The 22,062-nt window shown below is 36.9% G+C and overlaps 1 protein-coding gene across 1 annotated transcript in view; it reads left to right on the top strand.

Moving 5' to 3' along the window:
- Positions 1-22,062, top strand: part of LOC112043242 (agrin) — a 75,260-nt gene that overhangs the window by 46,590 nt on the left and 6,608 nt on the right. The window contains exons 3-6 of the mRNA XM_024078563.2: positions 17,800-17,940; positions 19,508-19,655; positions 20,482-20,643; positions 21,394-21,537. Coding sequence (XP_023934331.1) covers positions 17,800-17,940; positions 19,508-19,655; positions 20,482-20,643; positions 21,394-21,537 — 595 coding nt within the window. The remainder of the gene's footprint in view (positions 1-17,799; positions 17,941-19,507; positions 19,656-20,481; positions 20,644-21,393; positions 21,538-22,062) is intronic.

The following is a 22,062-nucleotide window of genomic DNA, read 5'->3' as shown; positions in this document are numbered from 1 at the left end:
CAACTAAATGGTGAGTTTCTTAAGCAAGAATCTGCATCCCAAAGCGGTGGTAGTTTTCGAATTTGACTGTTCGAAAAACAGTTAAATTGAAAACTGTAGATACCTTTTATCTATCTACACGAACTTGCATTCTACAAAAACAAAATGTTTTCATTATAGAAACATTTTATTAAAAGTTAAAATAACATAGATGCCATTGCAAAATGAAGTCGGTAAAGTAAATAAATAGCGGTGAAACACGGTCTTTATAAAACAATATACAATGTAAGCTTTGTCTCAGCGACATGACAAGTTCTTTGTTACGGTTACCTGTTGTTTCTGATATCTGATAAGTCAAAGTAAAACGTTTTATATTAAACATTTTCATATTTTGTTACATAAAAAACCAAGTAGGTATAATATTTCTTCTATTACGTTGTAGTGAACATACCGATACGTTGATGTTAATGTGAAACTGAAGTAGAATGAGCAAAACTTTTTGGCTGGTGGGAGGCTTTGGCCGTGGCTAGTTACCACCCTACCGACAAAGACGTACCGCCAAGTGATTTAGCGTTCCGGTACGACGTCGTGTAGAAACCGAAAGGGGTGTAAATTTCATCCTCCTCCTAACAAATTAGCCCAATTCCAGCTTAGATTGCATCATCACTTACATCAGGTGAGATTGTAGTCAAGGGATAACTTGTAAATAATGAAAAAAAAAACTAAAACTTTTTTATATTTTCATTTTTGTCAATGGTAACTAATCAAGGGATCTTTTATATGTAAATTGGTTTTGATGTTACACGAGTGTATGTCTTTGAAAATATTCGATTCTCCATCCCCACTTTATAATGAACCTATGGTCACCCTACATTATGATCTACTTACATATTTTAATAATGATTCGTGTCATAAAGCAGTCTAGTCGTCCGCAGACAAGATTTGAGATTCTTCTGAAGTGGCCCGACTTTTATCTCCCGTGATGGAAATTCTAGCTTAGAATTCTTGAAATGCCTTTGTAAAATAAGAAAAGTTGGAGCTTTAAAAAGATAAAAGATGGCACAATAAAAGTGTCAGATAAACTAAGTGGGGATTAAGTCCTGGAACTTAAGAGAAAGAACATTTAGGTATAAAAAGATTTGAGACTACACCTGAATAAATCTTAAAATTAAAGTGAGTATAATTATTTAGAGATATTTTTAATGGAGAGTACTGTCCAAAAATGTTTACAAAAGGAATGGAAACTTGAAAGAAAGTACAAATTTACCGTTCGCTCTACATTTTTGTTCTTAAACGCGAAACCGTGTAAATACCAAGCGATTGATTAAAATAAGCGATTACCTATCTCGAAGAAATATGCGGTAATAAATTTCGATTGCAACTCGAATAATTCAAAACGTTCCACAAGTTGCTTTTCAGTACCTACTAGATATTCTATTAGGACTAAGAATCAAATAATTAAATGTTGACGGCTTCCGTGGCGCAGTGGTATGCGCGGTGGATTTACAAGACGGAGGTCCTGGGTTCGATCCCCGCTGGGCTGATTGAGGTTTCCTTAATTGGTCCAGGTCTGGCTGGTGGGAACCGTGGCTAGTTACCACCCTACCGGCAAAGACGAACCGCCAAGCGATTTAGCTTTCCGGTACGATGCCGTGTAGAAACCGAAAGGGGTGTGGATTTTCATCCTCCTAACTAGTTAGCTTACCATCAGGTGAGATTGTAGTCAAGGGCTAACTTGTAAAGAAAAAAATCACCATTATACGAATTTACATTATTACCAACTAAGCCAAGTGGGTCTAAGCTCCATATCCCCTCCCCTATTAAGGAGGGAAGCCTGAACCTGTAATAGGCCGTTAAAATAGGCTGTTAAAATAGGTATGTTATTACTATTTATTCCTGGACATAACGCAGACGCTTTTACTAGATTACAAAGTTTCTCCAACGCCGAGATCACTCTCGCTTTTCCAGTTCGAATGAAGAAAAACTAGTTACCGCAAATAACTGTAGCCAGTTTTTCTTTACTTTTAACTTTATGGATGACTTTAGGAACGTTGGCTAGTTGATTTCCATTTCCATTACCATTTATATTTTAAAAGTTATGTCAGATATTTAAGTATTAAGTTAAGTAATTTAAGTATTTAAGTAAGTAAGGAGATTAATTAATAGTGTTTCTACAATAAATATTACAAATTATTATCATAATTTTAAGGCTAAAAATGACCCAATAGAGGTCTAGGTTAAGTGGCGTGCACGAGGTGTTTAACTAGAGTAAGCACTCGAACAACTCCAATACAACCCGGGCTTAGAATGAAAATGCCTCTCTGTTTCTATCATTATTCTGTAACGATGTTTTTGTAATATGTACTAGCTTCCAATCGCCTGTATCTTTCTCTGTTTTAGTATGGAGTTAGACAGAGATAGATAGAGATGAATTTGAGCCGTGTGAGTCTCAAAAGTTATATGAACATCACTATAGAATAGCTATCCTCCTATGTGCTCTCCAAGGTATGGGCTTAAAATATATTAAAAAAACAATATTACACTTATTAATGAGTAGGTAAGTATCTAAATATTTACAGAAACAATTAAATATATTTCTTAGATAAATAGAAAATAGACTACATTGTCAGCCATAATAAACTACATAAGTACCCTAAAAATAAAAATACCCTAACAAATACCCATCCTAATTCACACGGTGACGTTAATTTGGAACTTCATTGTACTTAGCAGCTTTTACGGGTTTATTCACAAATATTCAATACAAACCAAATGGTTTACCGTTGTTTTATTGGTAGTACATGTGTACTAAGCCCTCCTAGCCTAGGTACGTCGATTCTTTTTCTACGATCGCTAACGCTTCAAAAACTAGAAAGATATATGGGAATGACATTTGCTATCGACAGGTCACGTGATCTGTTATTCCCATATATTTTTCTAGTTATCGAAGCGTTAGCGATCGTAGAAAGAGAATCGACATGCCACTTGGCTAGGGGGGAAGGTACCTGTTACATGATTTTTGCAAGTCAATTTTATTATGCAGGTGTATGAGGAATTCTTAAATTATTTATTAGCCTTAATAGCTCAAGTAAGGCGGCCGGACACGACACCTAGAGGTCATGGGTTCGATCCCCGGCCGCTGGACTAAATTGTCGTGCACATTAATTGGTCTTTTCGCCTAATTGGTGGGCAACGGGGATTGGTCGTATTTCACATTTTATGACTAACGTTTTGTTTAGCTTGATGATTGATACGAGAATTTTATTAATTTGTTGACACCTTCGCCAGGAAAGCGATGAAAGGCTTATATTATAAACGTTAAGAAAGCTTGGTAATTAATTAACTGATTAGCGTAAAATTCTTTTCCTCAAAGTTCAATAGAAAGTTTGTGACATACACCATTACATCTAGATAGGTATTTACATAGAATTTAGGTACTTGTACCGACTCGTGAATGTATGGGTATTTAATAAATTGTTTTTATGCGAAATGTCACTCATCACGAAATCTCGGAAACCGCTTGACGGATATTTTTGAGTCAAGTTAAAAACTTGTCCTGTACATTTCCTATGCTACCCTAATGCAGAACACAGAATTACTGTAGACCTGGGTGCGTAGGAATTTTCATTTTTTGCATAAAAATATCCTTGAGCCAATCTGAAATTAATTAAAGAGTAGGTAAATTTAATAGTTAAAGGTATTTAATACACATAGAGCCGTGATAGCCCAGTGGATATGACCTCTGCCTCCGATTCGGGAGGGTGTGGGTTCGAATCCGGTCCGGGGCATGCACTTTTCAGTTGTGTGCATTTTAAGAAGTTAAATATCACGTGTCCCATTACACTGTGACATACCAGAGATTTTTCTTGATTCTCTGCGTGTGTGAAGTTTGCCAATCCGCATTGGGCCAGCGTGGTGGACTTTTGGCCTAACTCCTCTCATTCTGAGAGGAGACTCGAGCTCAGCAGTGAGCCGAATATGGGTTGATAATGATGATGATGATAATACATTGATTACTATAGCAGAACCTCGTGGTTTCACCCGCGTAGTTCTCATTCCCGTTGGAACGGACAAAAAATATAGCAAATGTTACTCCCTGATAATGTAGCTAGTTGGTGAAAAAATTTTCGAATTGATCCATTTGTTTTTGAGTTTATTCGTTACAATTAAAAATACAAATCTTTTCTCTTCATAATATTAGAGTAAATTTGAATCACAGCTTTGGAATTGAAAGATGTAAAGTTTATTTGCCTACCTACCTACAGTATTTGAATGTATGTTTAGATATGTAATATTTCCTTGCTGTTCTCTTGGCTTTCATGTGGGTACCCGGATACTTGTTATTTGTTTTCCCTCTTGACTCTCAACCACAGCCTTTTACCTTTCTCTTTGGGTTTAATATACGTTTGTTTGTTTGTTTACTCGAACTCATTTTGACAAAACAGGTCTGAAGTGTCAAAAGATTGGCATATTTCATATTCTTACAGTAAATAATTTAAAAATACTTTTTTTTTGTTTTAAAGTAAAAATTGAATGGATTTCACTGTAGTATATACTAAATCTTTATGAAATCCAGAAAAGTATCTTGGAAAATTTTGGTTACAAATCTTTGGTTCTCACGCTTTCTCTAAAGCTAACACATTGTATCTAATAGGTACAATGTGTTAGCTTGAGAGTTCTGTGTTCTGTGATTAGGTACTTTTAGGTACCTAATCACAGAACACAGCTATTCAATTAACTTGTTGAATACACGTCGTATTCAACGAGTTAAACTCAAGTATGGAACACCTTACCTTACCTTATCAGTCGATGGAGGTCCACTGCTCGACATCTCTCTTGCATGGACTTCCAAAAACAACGGTCTCGAGCCGCCAGCATATAATAGCTCCCTGCAACCTGCTTGTCCTCAGTCCACCTAGTGGGGAGTCGACCAACACTGCGCTTTCCGGTGCAGGGTCGCCATTCCCTCACTTTGGGACCTCAACGGCTCTTCGAACTATGTGGCCTGCCCATTGCCACTTCAGTTGTTTGTTCAGTGAGGAACACTGCAGTTTATTATCTCTTTGGATTAGTAGCTTGTATTGATCGTTACAAGAGTCATACATTATCACCAAAATTTCGCCACCCCACATTTTAGCTGCCTAGTGGGTGTAAACTCCATATCCCTTCTTCGATAAGTAGAGAGACGTGGTCCTGTAATGCTGATTATGATAATGTCACAACAGTTGAATGAGTACCTCTACCTAGTAGGTATTTATCCATTTTTCGTATTTTTTTTTAAATACAATAATTATATTGAAATTAAGCCTAGCCATCTATCGTTATCAAACCATATTCGGCTCACTGCTGAGCTCGAGTCTACTCTTAGAATTTGAGGGGTTAGGCATTAGCCCACCACGCTGGCCCAATGCGGATTAGCAGATTTACACATGCAGAGAATTAATAAAATTCTCTGATAAGCAGGTTTCCTCATGATGTTTCCTTCACCGTTTTTTAAGCCTAGCCATAATGCAACATAAATCACAGTTAGTTTACTCTGCACTGGTTATTATCATAATCGTCAAACAATCAAAACTTAGAATTATTATTTTATTTTCAACACAAAAAAAAATTTTTTGCTCTATTTTTTATTCTTTACAAATTAGCCCTTGACTACTATCTCCCCTAATGGTAAGTGACGATGTAGTCTTAGATGGAAGCGGGCTAACTTGTTAAAGTTGAATGTAAGAGGTGGATGAAAATCCACACCCCTTTCGACTTCTACACGGTATCGTACCGGAACGCTAAATCGCTTGGCGATACGTCTTTGCCGGTAGGGTGGTAACTAGCCACGGCCGAAGCCTCCCACCAGCCAGACCTGAACCAATTAAGAAAATCTCAATCTGCCAAGCCGGGGATTGAACCCAGGACCTCCGTTTTGTAAATCTACCACTGCGCCACGGAGGCTGTCAATCAGAAAAAGTTTCAATGCATTTAAGGTTGTATATCTATGTCAGATATATTCATTTATTACAAAGCTTTACTAATCTTTTGATAGAGGTAGGTATTAGTATTATCAGCCGCGCAATCCATCTAAATGAGAAATGCTCGCACTTCTCTGATAAATGGGCGCGTTTGAGTCGTGGGCGCTGACAGGATAGCAGGTTCGATGCTCAGTGAATGCATTACCTGTTACAACAACGAGGCGGTTTATGTTAATGATACTCTTCCAATAACAATAAGAGGAGTTTTGTGAATATACGTAAATAAATACAATCAATTCGAACTGGTATCCGGTAATCTATGTGATGATATTTAATATAAATAAAATCCGCCGGTCGATAATGTAAAAATGCATTTAGCGTCTGTGGTATAATATTCAAAATTTGACACTATTAAGTACAATTCAATTAACTTAGAGAACATTGGTGAATGGAATATAAAACAAAATTTAGTACATAACATAAAATTTAAAATTATGAAAAACCCCCGAATGCCATGAAATTATTAATTACACTCTCGATCAAGTCGTTAATATTCTCATTCAGTGCGTTTTCATTTGACACTCGAGTATATTTGCAGACATTCGGTTGTTCTTCCCCACTTCCAACCCCCACAACTTTTAAACAGCTCAACCGACTTCCGTCAAATATGTCTAAGAACACTCGCCCGTAAGTCACCTTTGATATAAAAAAAAACTAAATTGAAATTGCTTTATCGGTTCGAGAGCTAAGGTGCCATAGACAGACTGACAGACAGACACGAAAATTTATAACAGCTTCTTGCGTCGGGGTTTAAAAATGGGAAGTGGCTAAGAGATGACTAAGAGTTAAAAAATTAAAAAAATACTAAACCTTTTTAATTTACGAGTCAGTTACTCTTTAGACCACGACAGCATACTACACCTATTCCTTGAAAGCCATGAAAGCACAGATGATTAAAATTTTCAATAGGTGATCTCAGAATATAAAAGTCTAAAGTCAAAGTTCATTTATTTCAAGTAGGCTTAGTTTACAAGCTCTTTCGAAACGTCAGGTAATAATATTAAACTTAAGATAATGGTGAGAATAATTATTCGAAAACTTAAAATTAAAGTTACAGTTATAAGGGTTCCAAAAATTTTTTTTTTTTTTTATACACTTGGTGATGCACTTACGTGAAGTGCATATTTCAGCAAAATTCCAAAGCTCAAGCCACCATGTAACTCTATTTCGTTGAATGACGTGTCAAGCATTTGCATAAATTATATTACTTATCTAATTTCGCGGTCAAAAGGCGCCGTCGTGTTCCACTATTTGCATTTCAATGAGGTGCTTTGTGTTATGCACATAATAATATATCGGGTTGGTGAAATTTGAATTTGTAACGCTTCATCAGTGGTTGGCGAAATGAAAATTTATGTGCTAGACTACGGACTCACATTTAGGCGTAGACAGATGAAATAATAGACAAGAGTCTATTACTTCATCAGACAGACAGATGAAGTAATAGAGAGAGAGTAAACGTACCTAACTAAACTATTTGAAACAAATCCAATATTCCAGTTCCAATACAATATTCAAAATTGTTTCAAATCATATTCGTATTCTTACAATTTTGGGTATTATACACGCATAGACTTCTACCTTAATAGTAATATTTGGATTTTAGACGGTTTTTCCACGCTTTTCCAACATGAATTGGCGAGAGCTAGTGGTCTACTATATAATTAATTGCATTAGCAGGTATTTCATTCATTTAAAAGCAATTCCCCAAATTCAATTACATTTTGAATAAAAACTACTTTTTATTCTGCACCACAGTTACTTTCTTTCAAATTAGTTCACTCCAAATCGCTCGATTAGTTCCAGCATAAAAAGTTGATACATTCTCGAGCCATTTGCTATTCACACATCAAACTCATCGACAGACAACATAAAACTGGGTGCAGACTTGGGGAATCAAATCAGAAAAGAATGCAGGTATATTCTGTCTGTCTGTTCCTTTACCTCGAAAAGTATTAAACGGTTCTTTGTGCAATTATCACTGTTAAATACATATGCTTTAAAGTTTAGTTTCGATGAGACCAATCTAAAATGACTTAACAATGTATTATTTATTTTAGGATCTATTTAGCTTATTGAATTCTCGCAGTGTTAGATAAGATCATTAGCTGAGAAAGGTTCATCATCATCATCATCATTAACAGCCAATGGAAGTCCACACTGGACATAGGCCTCTTGCATGGACTTCCAAACAAAACTGTCTCGAGCCGCGAGCATCCAGCGGCTCCCTGCAACGCCCTTGATGTCTTCGGACCACCTAGTGGAGGGTCGACCAACACTGCGCTTTCCGGTGGTCGCCATTCCAGCACCTTGGGACTCCAATGTCCATCGACTCTTCGAACTATGTGGCCTGCCCATTGACACTTCAGCTTTGCGACTCACTGAGCTATATCAGTGACTTTGGTTCTTCTGCGGATCTCCTCATTTCTGATTTGATCACGCAGAGAAACCCTAAGCATAGTTCGCTCCATCGCCCGCTGAGTGACTTTGAGCCTATTTATGAGGGCCACAATTAGCGACCAGGTCTCGGATCCTAAGTCATGAGAAAGGTTATGGGCTATATATCATTGAGCAGTACTTGATAAAATAATCATTCACCATGCCTAGTCGCCTCAACTTCTAGCAGAAGGTCTACCTTATTTTTTGCGCAAATGATCAGCTTATCTGTCGAACGCGGAAATCAGCCAGTGTTCCAGCCACCATTTCGCGTGGACATGATTCGTTTATTAGGTTTATTATTGTATTCTTTCTCAAGGAGGAAAAATTTAAAAGTAGGTACCCGATAATTTTACAAAAGTGAAATCACTGGTTACAAGTACTACAGATATATATATCCACAAGAAAATATGTTTAAACAGTGTGTACTTCACAAGACAGATACAGATATCGAGGATATATGAGAAACACATAGCCGCTATCTGTACGCAGGCTAACCGCGCTATCATACAATTTGCATGCCGCGGCAGTGCTTACTTTCACGCGCGAGAGTGAAATAGAAATCGCCGGGTCAAGATTGTTTACATGTGCACTTGTGCCCGATAAATCCGCAATTATGGTGATTATAAACAACAATATCCTACAACTAGTTCTTGCGTGCAGCGTCGCTCATATGGTTTCACTTTTTCTTAAATAAGCGCAACGAATGGGCGAAACTAACGCTTTGTGTTCTCCATTGTAGTGAAACGAAGGTCGAACACTTTCATTGACATATCGGCGAAGATCGTAATTTTTGTCGTATATAGAGATCGTGGTCGATAAAAGATATCACTAAGAACCCCAAAAATAGCACTTAAACTAAAATCTCGAACATTTAACTCATGTATACTTCCTTGTATGACATACGGTTGCCAGACATGGGCCCTAACGCAAAAACACTGTAAACAACTAGAAACATGTGCTGGCACAATATAGAACGAAGTATTTAAGGAGAAAGGATAAGATAAATCTTAAATGCATCAAAGAAAAAACAAAGGTCACAGATGTGACGTATACAATCAGAAACCTTAAATGGAAATGGGCTGGTCAATTATTAGAGACAACAAAAGGAGACGCGGCAAGCCATTAAGAAAATGGGAAGATGATTTGAAGATTACAGCAGGAACACTTTGGAAAAAGAAAGTTCATGATCGAAAGGCATGGAAAATCTTGGGGGAGGCCTATACCGAACGGCAAGACGAGATGGAAGCGGGCTAACTTGTTAGGAGGAGGATGAAAATCCAAAACCCTTTCGGTTTCTACACGACATCGTACCGGAACAACTTTAAAATCTCTAGTTATTTACTCCAGCACTGAAAGCGAAAAAGTATATATATACTTAACCATTTATTCTTCCTATCATCTACTCTACTAAATCTAATCGGCCCCTATGAATCTTTAGCAACTAATTATTAGTTACTTGATGCCAAGTGTAATTGCAACCAAGAGTTTCGAGCTTATACAAAACAAAAATGCCAAAGTTCTTTTTCCATTAGCATTTTAAATCTCAGTTCTGCGTTCTGAACCAAAGTTCAATACGCTAATGAAGATTTCTCTGATTGGTTTGAACATGACCGAAGCCGTATCCCTGACGGGTTTTATGGTAATATCTAAATAGACCTTTAGTTCGCGCTAATTAACTAAGTCGTGCAGAACGTTTTAACGTTTGTTTAGCTCTTACTGAGCTCTTAAAGTAAGGAACTGTTTAACTAAATCTAACTTGTTTATAATTATTATTATGTTCAACTTTCACAAAAATTATTATCAGTTAATTGACTTTCTCACGTTGTGGTTTTGAGGTTTTTCAAATAATTTATTTGCTAATAATTTATTTACTACTAATATTTAGTAATTCACAAAGTTCTTAAACAATATGCCCATTTGGCATGCAAATGCTATTTATTGGACAGTGGGCTTATCTGGGTTTTACCATAACCTAAGTATATAGATATACATAAGTAGTTACTAAACTAAAAACTAAAATATATACATAAATATATATTGGAATTAAAGAAAAAATTGTGCATCAAAATTTAGCTACACCACTGAGCGCACAGTGGTGTAGCTAAATTTTGATCACTTTTGCTGTGATTTAGTAGGGACGTAACTTGCCTATAGTATAAATCATTGTTTCGACGAGTATAAAATAGCGGAATTACACCCCTGCTCAGTTACTGAAGCGTTAACGAACGTAGAAAGAAAATCTGCCTCAGGTCCTAGGTCTTCATCATCATCATCATCATTATCATTAACAGCCGATAGACGTCCACTCTTGGACATAGGACTCTTGCATGGACTTCCGCTTAGGTCCTCAATGAAGGGTCGTTATCAACCCATATATAGGCTAACTGCTGAGCTCGAGTCTCCTCTCAGAATAAGAGGGTTTATTTAGGATATGCCACGCTGGCCTGATGCGGATTGACAGACTTCACACACGCAGAAAATTAAGAAAATTCTCTGCGTTTATTCTTTAATTTTTAAAATGCACACAACTGAAAAGTTGGAGGTGCATGCCCCGGACCGAATTCAAACAATTCCAGAATCGGAGGCAGAGGTCATATCCACTGGGCTATCACGGTACTATCAAGTCACTGAGCTATCAAGGAAGGGTAAATAGATAATTATTGCATCTTTCTTTGAAGTGTAGTTACATCACTGCTCCAACTATAGGTAAGTACATTACCAAACTATGGAGTTTGGAAAGTGGCGGCTTTCTCTTTCTCGTGAAAAATTACTAAATAAAGTTACTACTCCTTGTAGGTGTCGATATAATCTTGACTTATCATAAATATTATGACCAAAATAACAAGTACTTACTCGAATGTTTGAGTTTTATGTAAATTTTATCGTTCCGTCGTATTACTAAACAGTAGCTTTAAAGCCTTTTTAAAACGCATCGGAGCGTTGGTTCGGAAAGCAATTTTCTGTTTTATACCTTTTTTACGGCCGCGTAATAACTGTTCTTCAGCGAGTGTAGAGTTTAGCCTGTAGATACGACAGCTAAAACAAAGGAAAATGTATTTTATATATAGGTCTATAAGTATTTTAAACTGTCAAAAATGTAATACATTATAATGGATTGATTTTAAAATATATTATTTAAATAAAATATAAAATTATTTTAGTAAATCAAAATTTTTAATAAAAAAAAAATATTTATAGGTTTCTACTGTCTTAAGACAATAACGTGGCTTTCTAGTGGTAAAAGAATTTTCAAAATCGGTTTATTAATATCCAATGATTACCCCTACAACACTACAAAGTTTACTTCTTTACAGATAATGAAATAAAAATACTTATTTGTTTTACATTACGTTATAATTGTACATCTATAGGTACAAAAGCATAATTTTTATACTTGCGGACACTCGCAACTTTCCACTGGAGGTTTGTGGTTTTAAGTGTCTGGACACAGTAAAGATATTACAAGCAGTATAATAACTCGGCCGTATTTTTGAAATAAATACCTACAGCCGCGCGGTACGTAAACATGTCATAGGGCTGCCCGCCTGCAGCATTTTAATTACATTTGCTAACTTTGTGTTTCCACTTAGTTTTGTGATTGTAAATAAACTTTTTTTATATAAACAAATAAAATACTTTGTAAATTGTAGTAAAATGGGAAGTGATAAATAAAAATGCGTGTTTTTTGATTGGTTGATTTAATTAAGGCTGATACTACGTCAATGATCTTGAAGGATTGGTCGTATTCTTAAACATATTTATTTCGGTGATGCCATCTAGGTATTACCTCCACACTACGTGAACAAATAAAAAAAAAGATAAATACCTTCATGAAATTGTAGTGATTTAAAATAGATAATGAAACAATGAACAAACGCACTAATTGTCCCTACGATACGATAGGTCCCCTAGATTTCTCTAGGATGCCATTATCAGATCCTGACATGAAAAAAATGGGACTAACCTGAAAGAATATTCATCCAAACAAAAATAAACGGTTTACAAATGACGGAAATATCGCTGTAAATACGATACGATCCTTTTTGGAAGTCGGTTAAAATTCTTGTCACCAATGCCAAGCTGAGCAAAACTTTTATGAGCTTGCACATTAAAGCGCATAAAATCCGCCATTTTGATTTTTTAAGAACTAAGTTACCCAGTGACACTCGGCCTATCTAGACGACTCTAATGACATATCATTTATCAGTATGTGTGCTTGGCAAATTTGTTCGTAACACTCCCGAAGGTCGGCGCGGTCTGGGAGGGGGGTAACGATGCCCAGCGCGTACGACTTCACACCCGCGCAGTCCTTTCCTCCCGTCGCCCGCATACAACAACAAGTCATAACATTCAAACACATACTCCTCCTTTGGGCTTCGCCGCAGTCGGGTAACAAAACACAAATGATCCGAGCACAGTCACACAAAACATTGTACAAGCAGTCGAGGTTTTAACACAAGCTTATCGTACCTACTGTATCGTGATTCACGAACCGCGTATAACTACCTATTTCAATCGTGTCAATCACTTTCCTTTACTCTATTCACTTTATTTACTAATCCAGATACCTACCTTTATTCTGGAGATAAAAGGAAATACCTTATCCATTAAAAAATACAAGATTATGTACCTACCTACTAATAAGTAAATTTATTTTAAAGTCTTACCTTTCAGAGTTTCCAGGTAACTTAAAAAAAGTTATCTCTGGATGGGATAATTTTGAATTCATGCATCCAAAAACGGCACAGTATTTCCTACTGGTCATAATTAAAAAAATCTAATACTATTAATACACTTTACTCTGTTAATACACCGTGCGTTCGTTCGTCACCGCGGCACAGTCGCGACTGTCTTCACCCTACGATCACCCCATGTTCAAGGTGCGTAGGTATAGCTCGCGTTTCGACCTCTAGTATGAAGTCCAACTACTGGTTGTAATATCTTTACTGTGGTCTGGATCTGTAGCCATAAGACGCGTAGATTGATGACAGATGATGACATTCACTATTGACAGGTCACGTGGTTATTTTATTAGTTGTCGAAGCGTTAGCGTTTGTAGAAAGAGAATCGACATGCCACATGGCTAAGGCCCCTGGTCACTCGTAATAGGAGTTGGAGTTTAGACCCACAACGCAGCTTCAATGCTTGAGAATAAGTAATTTAGACTAAATAACACTATCGGTATATGTTAATGATAAATGAATAAATGACAGGATTCGAACCCAGGACCGACAAAGCATTTACAAGAATAGATAGATATTTATAACCGGTACCTGTTAAACGATGCTCAGTGTCAGCTATAAATTAATCCAGCACTTCGTCACTGCAAATGCACTGAGGTCCATCTAATAGGGAAATGGCCCCATTCCATTCTCACCTCAAGGTTTATAGGGTAATGGGTAAGTTACTATTGTCAATCCTGTAGTAAAATACCAACATTTAGATCAATAGGTACCTTGAATTTGTATGTTTAGGCCGTACAGTATACGAGTAGCTAACTTATATCTAAGACGAATTCTTTAAGTCATTACCCAATATCCCCTTCCCTTCTGATATTTTTTTTAGTAGTACCACAGATTAAGAATAATAGGCAGATGGAGAGCACGGAACACGACGGTGTCATAGCCGTTCTAAATACAGAATTCAAAAACTGATACATTCTCGAGTCACACGACAAGACAAGAAGCGTCGCATTAGAATATTATTCAAGAAAAATGGCGTCTTATGTTTTTAAATATTTTAAAAGCTGTTCACAAAAACTAAAGATGAAGTATTTGTTATTAGTTATTATATTAATTTATATAATTGTTATTAGTGTTAAATTTTGAAATACAATTTATGAAAAAAGTTTGTTAAAGCGGATGACAAGGAGACGCGTGACGTTTGTTTTTTTTATAGGTTTTACCGCCTTCACCACGCTGCTTGTAAAGACTCACTCTGTGTGATGTGTGATGATCTTTACTCTGTGATAAATACGACAATCGTCCAAGGGGCGAGATTCAAATATCGAACCTACAACTTATTAAGCCGTAGTTAAGTTCGGCATCTCGCTTTGTGCTATTGAAGGTTTATTTCCTTTACTTGAAACCTATTTACATATCGGTGATCGTACTAACTTTCTGGACGAAAGGTAGGAGTTATAATTACAGTGTACGAATAAAGTTTAATAAACTAGGTTTTTAGGCGCCATAACTTATTATTGATGTTATAGTGTTTCAAATAATATAACAAATAATCTTGAAAATATTCTACTTAATTTCAACTAACTTTAAAAATTATAGTAATTTATTATAATGCTCCAAACCTTGAATAAGGTCATGATATTAATAAATGAAAAGTATTCGATAAAAACATCTAAAATCTGGATTTGAAAATAAAAACATTGAATTTTTTAACGGGAAAATAACTGGTCTAAGAATTCGTGTTGATAGTTGAATAAGTTTAATACAAAAAATCACTTATTCTAAATTTATCACAGCACAATACAAAGAGCTCGGAACAAAAAACGTATAAAGCCGCAGCACGCGACGCTAGTTAAAAAGATAAAAGGCGGGATAAGCGAGCTATTTTGAATTTATTTTAAACTATACAAATATTTGAATCTCCTTATCGGCGGGTATAAAACATGCCGAGGTATAGGCGGCGATAAATATGGATTAAAAGTGTAAGTAAAAAAAAAATAGATACTCGTACCAAACTTCTCTCTTACGACCATCTTCCCATCTTATATCTGTAACTTGTTATGTCTACAGACATACGACGATGATTAAAAATACGATCATTAAAAAACAAAAATCCTGGCTTAATTTGTTGTGGGCTCTTCTCGGAGACTAAGGCGCGTTTGGAACCCTCGTAAATTTAATTTGAAGCTTTCGACTAATTATTATCACCATTATCTTATATTATTAATTCCTTGACTTTCGAAAGTGCTTGTAAACTAAGCCTAATTGAAATAAACAAATATTGATGTAAGATTTCACTACTAGTCATGAAGATGTTGACGTGAAAATTCAAAACCCGTAACCTCTCATGATTAGATCTGTCTACCTTGGTCTGGTATTTTCAGAATCTTGCTATACCGATCATCATCATCATACATAACTTTAAAAGATATATATTTAAAATTATATCTAACAATTATAGTTATCCAAATTTATGCTTATTTTAATAGTTACATTTTATTGTACGAGTAGGTCAGAATTGACAATAAAATCGTTATCCAAATAGTCCATATTAGGCCAAATGTATAAAAAATGTGTTTGCGGCAAGGCCTATTTTTTTTTAAAGATTTGGAGTTTGGTAGTTCCAAGATAGTCGCCACTCGATTTTCAAAACCGACAAGGCATTTGACATGTACTCGTAGACAGCAACACCAAGTCTAGATTCGGCTTTAACATTTCTCAAACTACCTTTTGGTTATGGCATTTTCCAACAAGTGGTATAGAATAAAACATAATACTTGCAAATTATACTAAGTATGATTACTAAAAATGTATTGTATGCTCTTGCTCTGGGATTATAGTAACTATACATTTTGTCTGAATTAAAATATGTAATTTAAAGTTCATAGAGAGTTATTTGTAGCGTAATATACGTTTAAATAGTACCTGTGGAGCTCGCGATCCTAATGCAGTTTCGTAGTTCGCGTATAACGCCGGCAGCCATTTTCTAAATTAATCGGGGCTATGAAACAAGCGTGAAAGTTATCCGTTTAAAAGTTCTTCGTATTCGTAAATCCGTTTTAATAAGTTTTAAAGTACCACATTTTGAAGTAGTTTTTAAAAATTCAGAAGTTTTTGCGCTGTTTAATAGCATTTTTTAGAGAAATTTAGGATTCTACAAATTATTCTCTTTTAAAACTTCTGGAGCTTTAAGATTAACCTCAAGTGTACTGTGCAGGGCTGTTTTTTTTTCAGTTTTAATGTAATTTACATTCAGCCCTTTCCTAACTTGATATTTCAAACTGCTTATAAATTAAGCCTAAGGAAATAAATTATTTTAGAATTTCAATTTCATGGAGCGCTAAATCTATATATATAACAGAAAGTAGTGTTAATTACACTATCTATAACTCAAGAACGGCTGGACCGATTTATCTGAAAATTGGTGGAGAGGTAGCATAGAACCAGGAGACGGACATAGGATACTTAGGGTTAGGGTAGGTGTAGTGTAGGGATAGGGATAGGGTTTCACGCGGACGAAGTCGCGTTCGTCTGCTAGTTTTTAATAAAAAAAAAAGTAAACAATATCGACAATGTGGATTTTAGTTTATTATTATTTATTACTGGAAGATAGTTTGTTTTGTATTTAAATAATTATATCAGAGCTTTAATTCGCCTAGTTTATTGCTCCTCTAAGAAAAGAATGCAAGGCATGCGAATACCTCTTATTTAGATCTGCAGTCTCCTCCCTCTATAAAGATTTCGCATGACGAGGCTTAATTAAAATAAATAAGGAGTGGATTTTCTTTAAATAAAAATAAGATTTCTAAGTATCTTTGTCATATTAATGTATCTAGTTAACTATACGTAAATAGGGGACGTTTTTAGTATTATTTTGGACTTGACTCAAGTATTGATATTAAAATGGTATAGACAATCAGGCTTGGAAACTGGTCAAAAGATAGATTGACTGATTATAAAAACAGATTATTATTATATGACTAAAAAGTTCGTAATCTTCTATTTCTTCTTTCTCAATTTTGCTTAAATTAATTACCGTTTAGTTAACTTTGTCTTTCTTCTTGTGTATCATATCCTATAATATGTATAAAGAATATATTTACTACCTTTCAAATATGACCAATTATCCCGTTCCTCTCGAATTTGTCGGAAATACTGTGGACCCACTTGGCTAGTGATACCCACCTAAGACTGTGTCCTAACAAAGTCTTAGGTGGGTATCACCACCACCTTATTCCTAGTGTTACCCACTCTTAAGTTGATCATCATCATTATCAACCCATATTCGGCTCACTGCTGAGCTCGAGTCTCCTATCAGAATGAGAGGGGTGAGGCCAATAGTCCACCACGCTGGCCCAATGCGGATTGGCAGACTTCACACACGCAGAGAATTAAGAAAATTCTCTGGTATCCAGGTTTCTTCACGATGTTTTTACTTCACGTGATATTTAATTTCTTAAAATGCACACAACTGAAAAGTTGGAGGTGCATGCCCCGGACCGGATTTGAACCCACACCCTCCGGAAGCTGAGGCAGAAGTCATATCAACTAATAATACTTTGTGTGTTGATCGAACCCACGATCTCTCGATGTTAACTCCGGCACCTTAAGTGTGAAGCTACTGAGGTCACCGATGTCACAGTGACAGTCATAACAGATTTTTTTTTTAATTTCAGCGGCCTTATACAGCGATGGTGCGAGAGACGCGTCCTGTCCTCGTATTTGCGGGCCGGCGCTGCAAGGCGAGCCGGTTTGCGCTACCGACGGCTACATCTACCCCTCCCTCTGTGAAATGAGGAAGAAGACTTGTGGCAAAGGTGAGATCAACACGGGTAGTCTATTTTTAAACAGCCTCCGTGGCGCGAGGCTGGGCAGATTGAGATTTTCTTAATTGGTCCAGGTCTGGCTGGTGGGAGGCTTTCACCGAGGATAGTAACCACCCTACCGGCTAAGACGTACCGCCAACCGATTTAGTGTTACGGTACGATGCCGTGTAGAAACCGAAAGGGGAGTGGATTTTCATCCTCCTCCTAATAAGTTAAAGTTAGGCCGCTTCCATCTAAGACTACATCATCACTTACCATCAGGTGAGATTGTAGTCAAAGCCTAACTTATAAAAAAAAAGAAACCGGGAGATAGTTCAGTGTTTGGATTCAAAATTTAATTACATTTTACAGCTACTATAGGTAATAACAGTAATTTTATCAACTACTTAAATCATGTACTCGTCTTTTCAAGATAATCCTTAAGAGGATGTCCATCTTCTATCGGATAGAAGATATTAAGATAGATAACATCCCGATAGAATCTGTTCTATATCCAGTATCTAGACGTTATCTACTGATATAGGCTACTTTTCAGTATAAACGCGTAATTCTACCCACGCGTACCCAGTTGCTAATAGAATTTATGTTAAGATCTTGCTAACTTGCCGAGTAACTTATCTGTTCTAGTACACAATGTATAATTTATCTTTTGGATATAATTTAGATACTGCGTATAAGGTAACTTACTGCGTATTAAACTTACTTTGTAGCCTTTTTCCCTAAATGGAGAAGCTTACGCATACCTACGCAAAATGTCCCTACATAAAGTCTTAAGTAGTTGCCATAAGGCTAAGTAAGTGGTACGTCGATTCTTTTCTACAAACGCTAACGCTTCGAAAACTAGAAAATGTTGTGTGTGAATGACACATCCGATCGACAACTTAATCACGTTATCAGTTCTTTAAAATCTGGCTTTCAGTAAATTTTCTACATAATTACAGGAATGATTTTCCTAATTTCTAGATAACTAACATAAAAGACGCTGACGAATCGAATGGTGAGAAATCTCCCAACAAGTAAAATTAAGTAAATAATTACTATTTTTAACTTCTTCATCGAGAAGTTAAAAACAGTAATCTATACTAATATTATAAAGCTGAAGAGTTTGTTTGTTTGGTTGATTGATTGAACGCGCTAATCTCAGGAACTACTGGTCCGATTTGAAAAATTCTTTCAGTGTTAGATAGCCCATTTATCGAGGAAGGCTATAAACTATATATTATCCCGGTATTCCTTACGGGAACGGGAACCACGCGGGTGAAACCGAGCGGCGTCAGCTAGTCAAAGATAAATATAGTGAATGACTTGGCCGAATCTAAAACAAAACAACGAGTCCCTAGGCCGTCGATTGAATCCAAACGCCAGAAAACTCAAGTCGGAGCATTTAATTTATCGTAGTCTTACAGCCAGTTTCTTCAAGCTAAAGTAACAGTAAAAGTAGTAAGTAGTAAAGAAGATTTTTCAGGGAATAAGACCGTCACTTTTGAATTATGACGTTACTTTGACTGTTACTTGCGATGAAGAAACTGGCCGTTATAGTGCTATTGTATACTTGCAGGCGTAAGACTGGCCCAAGATCAAGGCTCGTGCTCCAGAGCGCAAGGTTCAAAATGCGACCATCGCTGTACGGGTGAGAGGGACCCGGTGTGCGGAACCAATGGGAGGACGTATCTAAATAGATGCATGCTGCAGGTTGAAATATGCAGGTTAGTTTTAAAAAGAATAACCAGGAATATTTTATATCCAATTAAGCGAGAAAACTACTATCAAATTACGCTTTAGATTCTTCTATATTATATATCTTTATACTTGCTTAAAGACCTTGGCCTCTCTAGAAGTGCAGCTAGTTCTATATTAGAACGCTGTTCTAATAGGATATTACCAAATTTGGCTAGACAGGGAGAACAACACCAGCAGAGAACGGGAAGTGTTGATCGATCGTCAGGGAATTCCTTAACCCTTTTTATGATTTTCTCTCTACCACGGGATGGACCCGGCACCTGCACGGTGAATCCATGGAATGCTAAGACATTCGTCTCTCTATGAAGTTTAGGTACTTTCCTTACGTGAACATCCTATAAATTATATAGATAGAAGAAAACATTGCTAAATCATAGCATAATGGCCCACATTACCTAGTACATTTACCTAGTACGCTTTTTAGAATCATGCCCATTTATTTACCTATTATAAAATTATGACTTTATATTGGGTATGTACTTGCGGACGACCGCGACTTCGTTGGTGTCAGATTCAGTTTTCACAAATACATATCAATGTTGCTCAATAACCTCATCAATTTTTCAGACGAAATTTCTTTAAAAAAAAAAGCTTTTGGTACTCTGTAAATAACTATAGGAATACTGACAAAATACTGACAATGACTGACGCTTCAAATTTTATGTTACTTGTTACTTTACAATATGATTGATATTTTCATACACTTCAAACCTAAATGTTGCTTGGTCACGAAAGAACCCCAAACAAAAAAAATCTCATATCCTTCAATTGCCTTTTTCTTCACATTTTCAGAGTCGGCATCGGTCTCTCCCACTTGGGAGCATGCAACAACATCAGCGCACACCGAGAGAACTGCCCCGTGGACTGCTCACAGGCGCCTCTGGACGGACCTATTTGTGGGTCTGATGGCAACGTATACAAGAGCACGTGTCAGATGAAGCTGCTTACTTGCGGGTATGATATACTTCCGGCCATTTTTTTTTTCGGCCAGGGCGGCTAATCTCATTTTGAGATTAACCATGTGCGCAGGAGATATCATAGTGCACAAGTGTGTGCAAAAGTACAGGTGCACAGGTGCACTCTCTATTTCCTCACTCTCATAGTCCGATGGGACGGCAGACCGACAGGTGAAAGATCAGGCTCAGGACCGACGGCTTCACGTGCTGTACGAGGCACGGGGGTGTACCAACACCGCCGACTTCCTGCCCAACTCAATGCTGCTATTAAGATTTTTCTTGTAAGAAAACTGACCAGAAAAATTTAAAACCTCGTAACGTACTGGAAACAGAAACTTCTTTCTAAAATGTACCCACTTGTTTTGCCGAATCCAGGTTTTTAATTTTTCTGGTCAGATTTTTTTTCTATGCCGTAGACTCCTTAATAGAGCCTCAACAGCGGCACTCTCTCTTACACTCTTCGAAACCCCCCGGGGTTTCGGAGAGTGTAAAAGCATCGCCTGATAAGACTCGAAGACAGTAGTAGAAGAGATGGGTAGAAAGATTCTCTAAGGGCAGATTTTTAGGCGTAGAAGAGATGGGTAGAACGACTCTCTAAAGGCATGATGTTTAGGCATATTTTCTTTAACGTTAGAGAGGATAAAGTTATTCGACAAAACGAATTTTTAAGATGAAGTGGCAGTCATATATATCTAATTCATTAATTTTTGGTAATTTAATAAATAAAGGTTATACATTTGTGTTTTAGACAAGGTGTGGTGAAGACAAACAAGAAACACTGTCAAACGACGCGCCACTGCCGCGAGTCCTGTTGGAGAGCCTCCAGACCGACCTGCGGATCTGACGGCAAGCTGTATGCAAACGCGTGCAGAATGAAGGCTACTAACTGCGGGTAAGGGACAACTCACATGCATCCCCAATCATACTACTGCAGCTACTAAAGTTTTCTTTAGTAGTACGCGTGCAGTACCTAGTGTTGATGTAGCTTCTGCAGTTGAATTGATGTAACTATAAAATGCGGCTGACTCGTCGGTAACGGTTGTGATGTGGTTATTTTTTGTATATAATAGACTCATTAGGACTGACAAAGGTTTACTTTAAAAGAGAAAGAAGGGAACGAGAGTATGCTCTTTAAAATTCGCAAGATAAGTATTTCCCAAAAGGAAGAAATAGGGGGCTTCTGCTAGAATGAGATAAGTTTACGCTTCATCACTACCCCATCATGGGTGCAGATGTCCCATGAGCCTAAGATGGGATATTCTAGCTTACCTTATCAGCCGATAGACGTCCACTGCTGGACATAGGCCTCTTGCATGGACCTCCAAGCACAACGATCTCGAGCCGCCAGCATCCAGCGGCTAATCGTTGCAACCCGCTTGATATCCTCGGTCCTCGGTCCACCTAGTGGGGGGTCTAT

Source organism: Bicyclus anynana, chromosome 2 (genome assembly GCF_947172395.1).
Source record: "Bicyclus anynana chromosome 2, ilBicAnyn1.1, whole genome shotgun sequence".
NCBI classification, from domain to species: domain Eukaryota; kingdom Metazoa; phylum Arthropoda; class Insecta; order Lepidoptera; family Nymphalidae; genus Bicyclus; species Bicyclus anynana.
The sequence above is the reverse complement of the archived record's forward strand: the minus strand, read 5'-3'. Positions and strand labels throughout refer to the sequence as shown.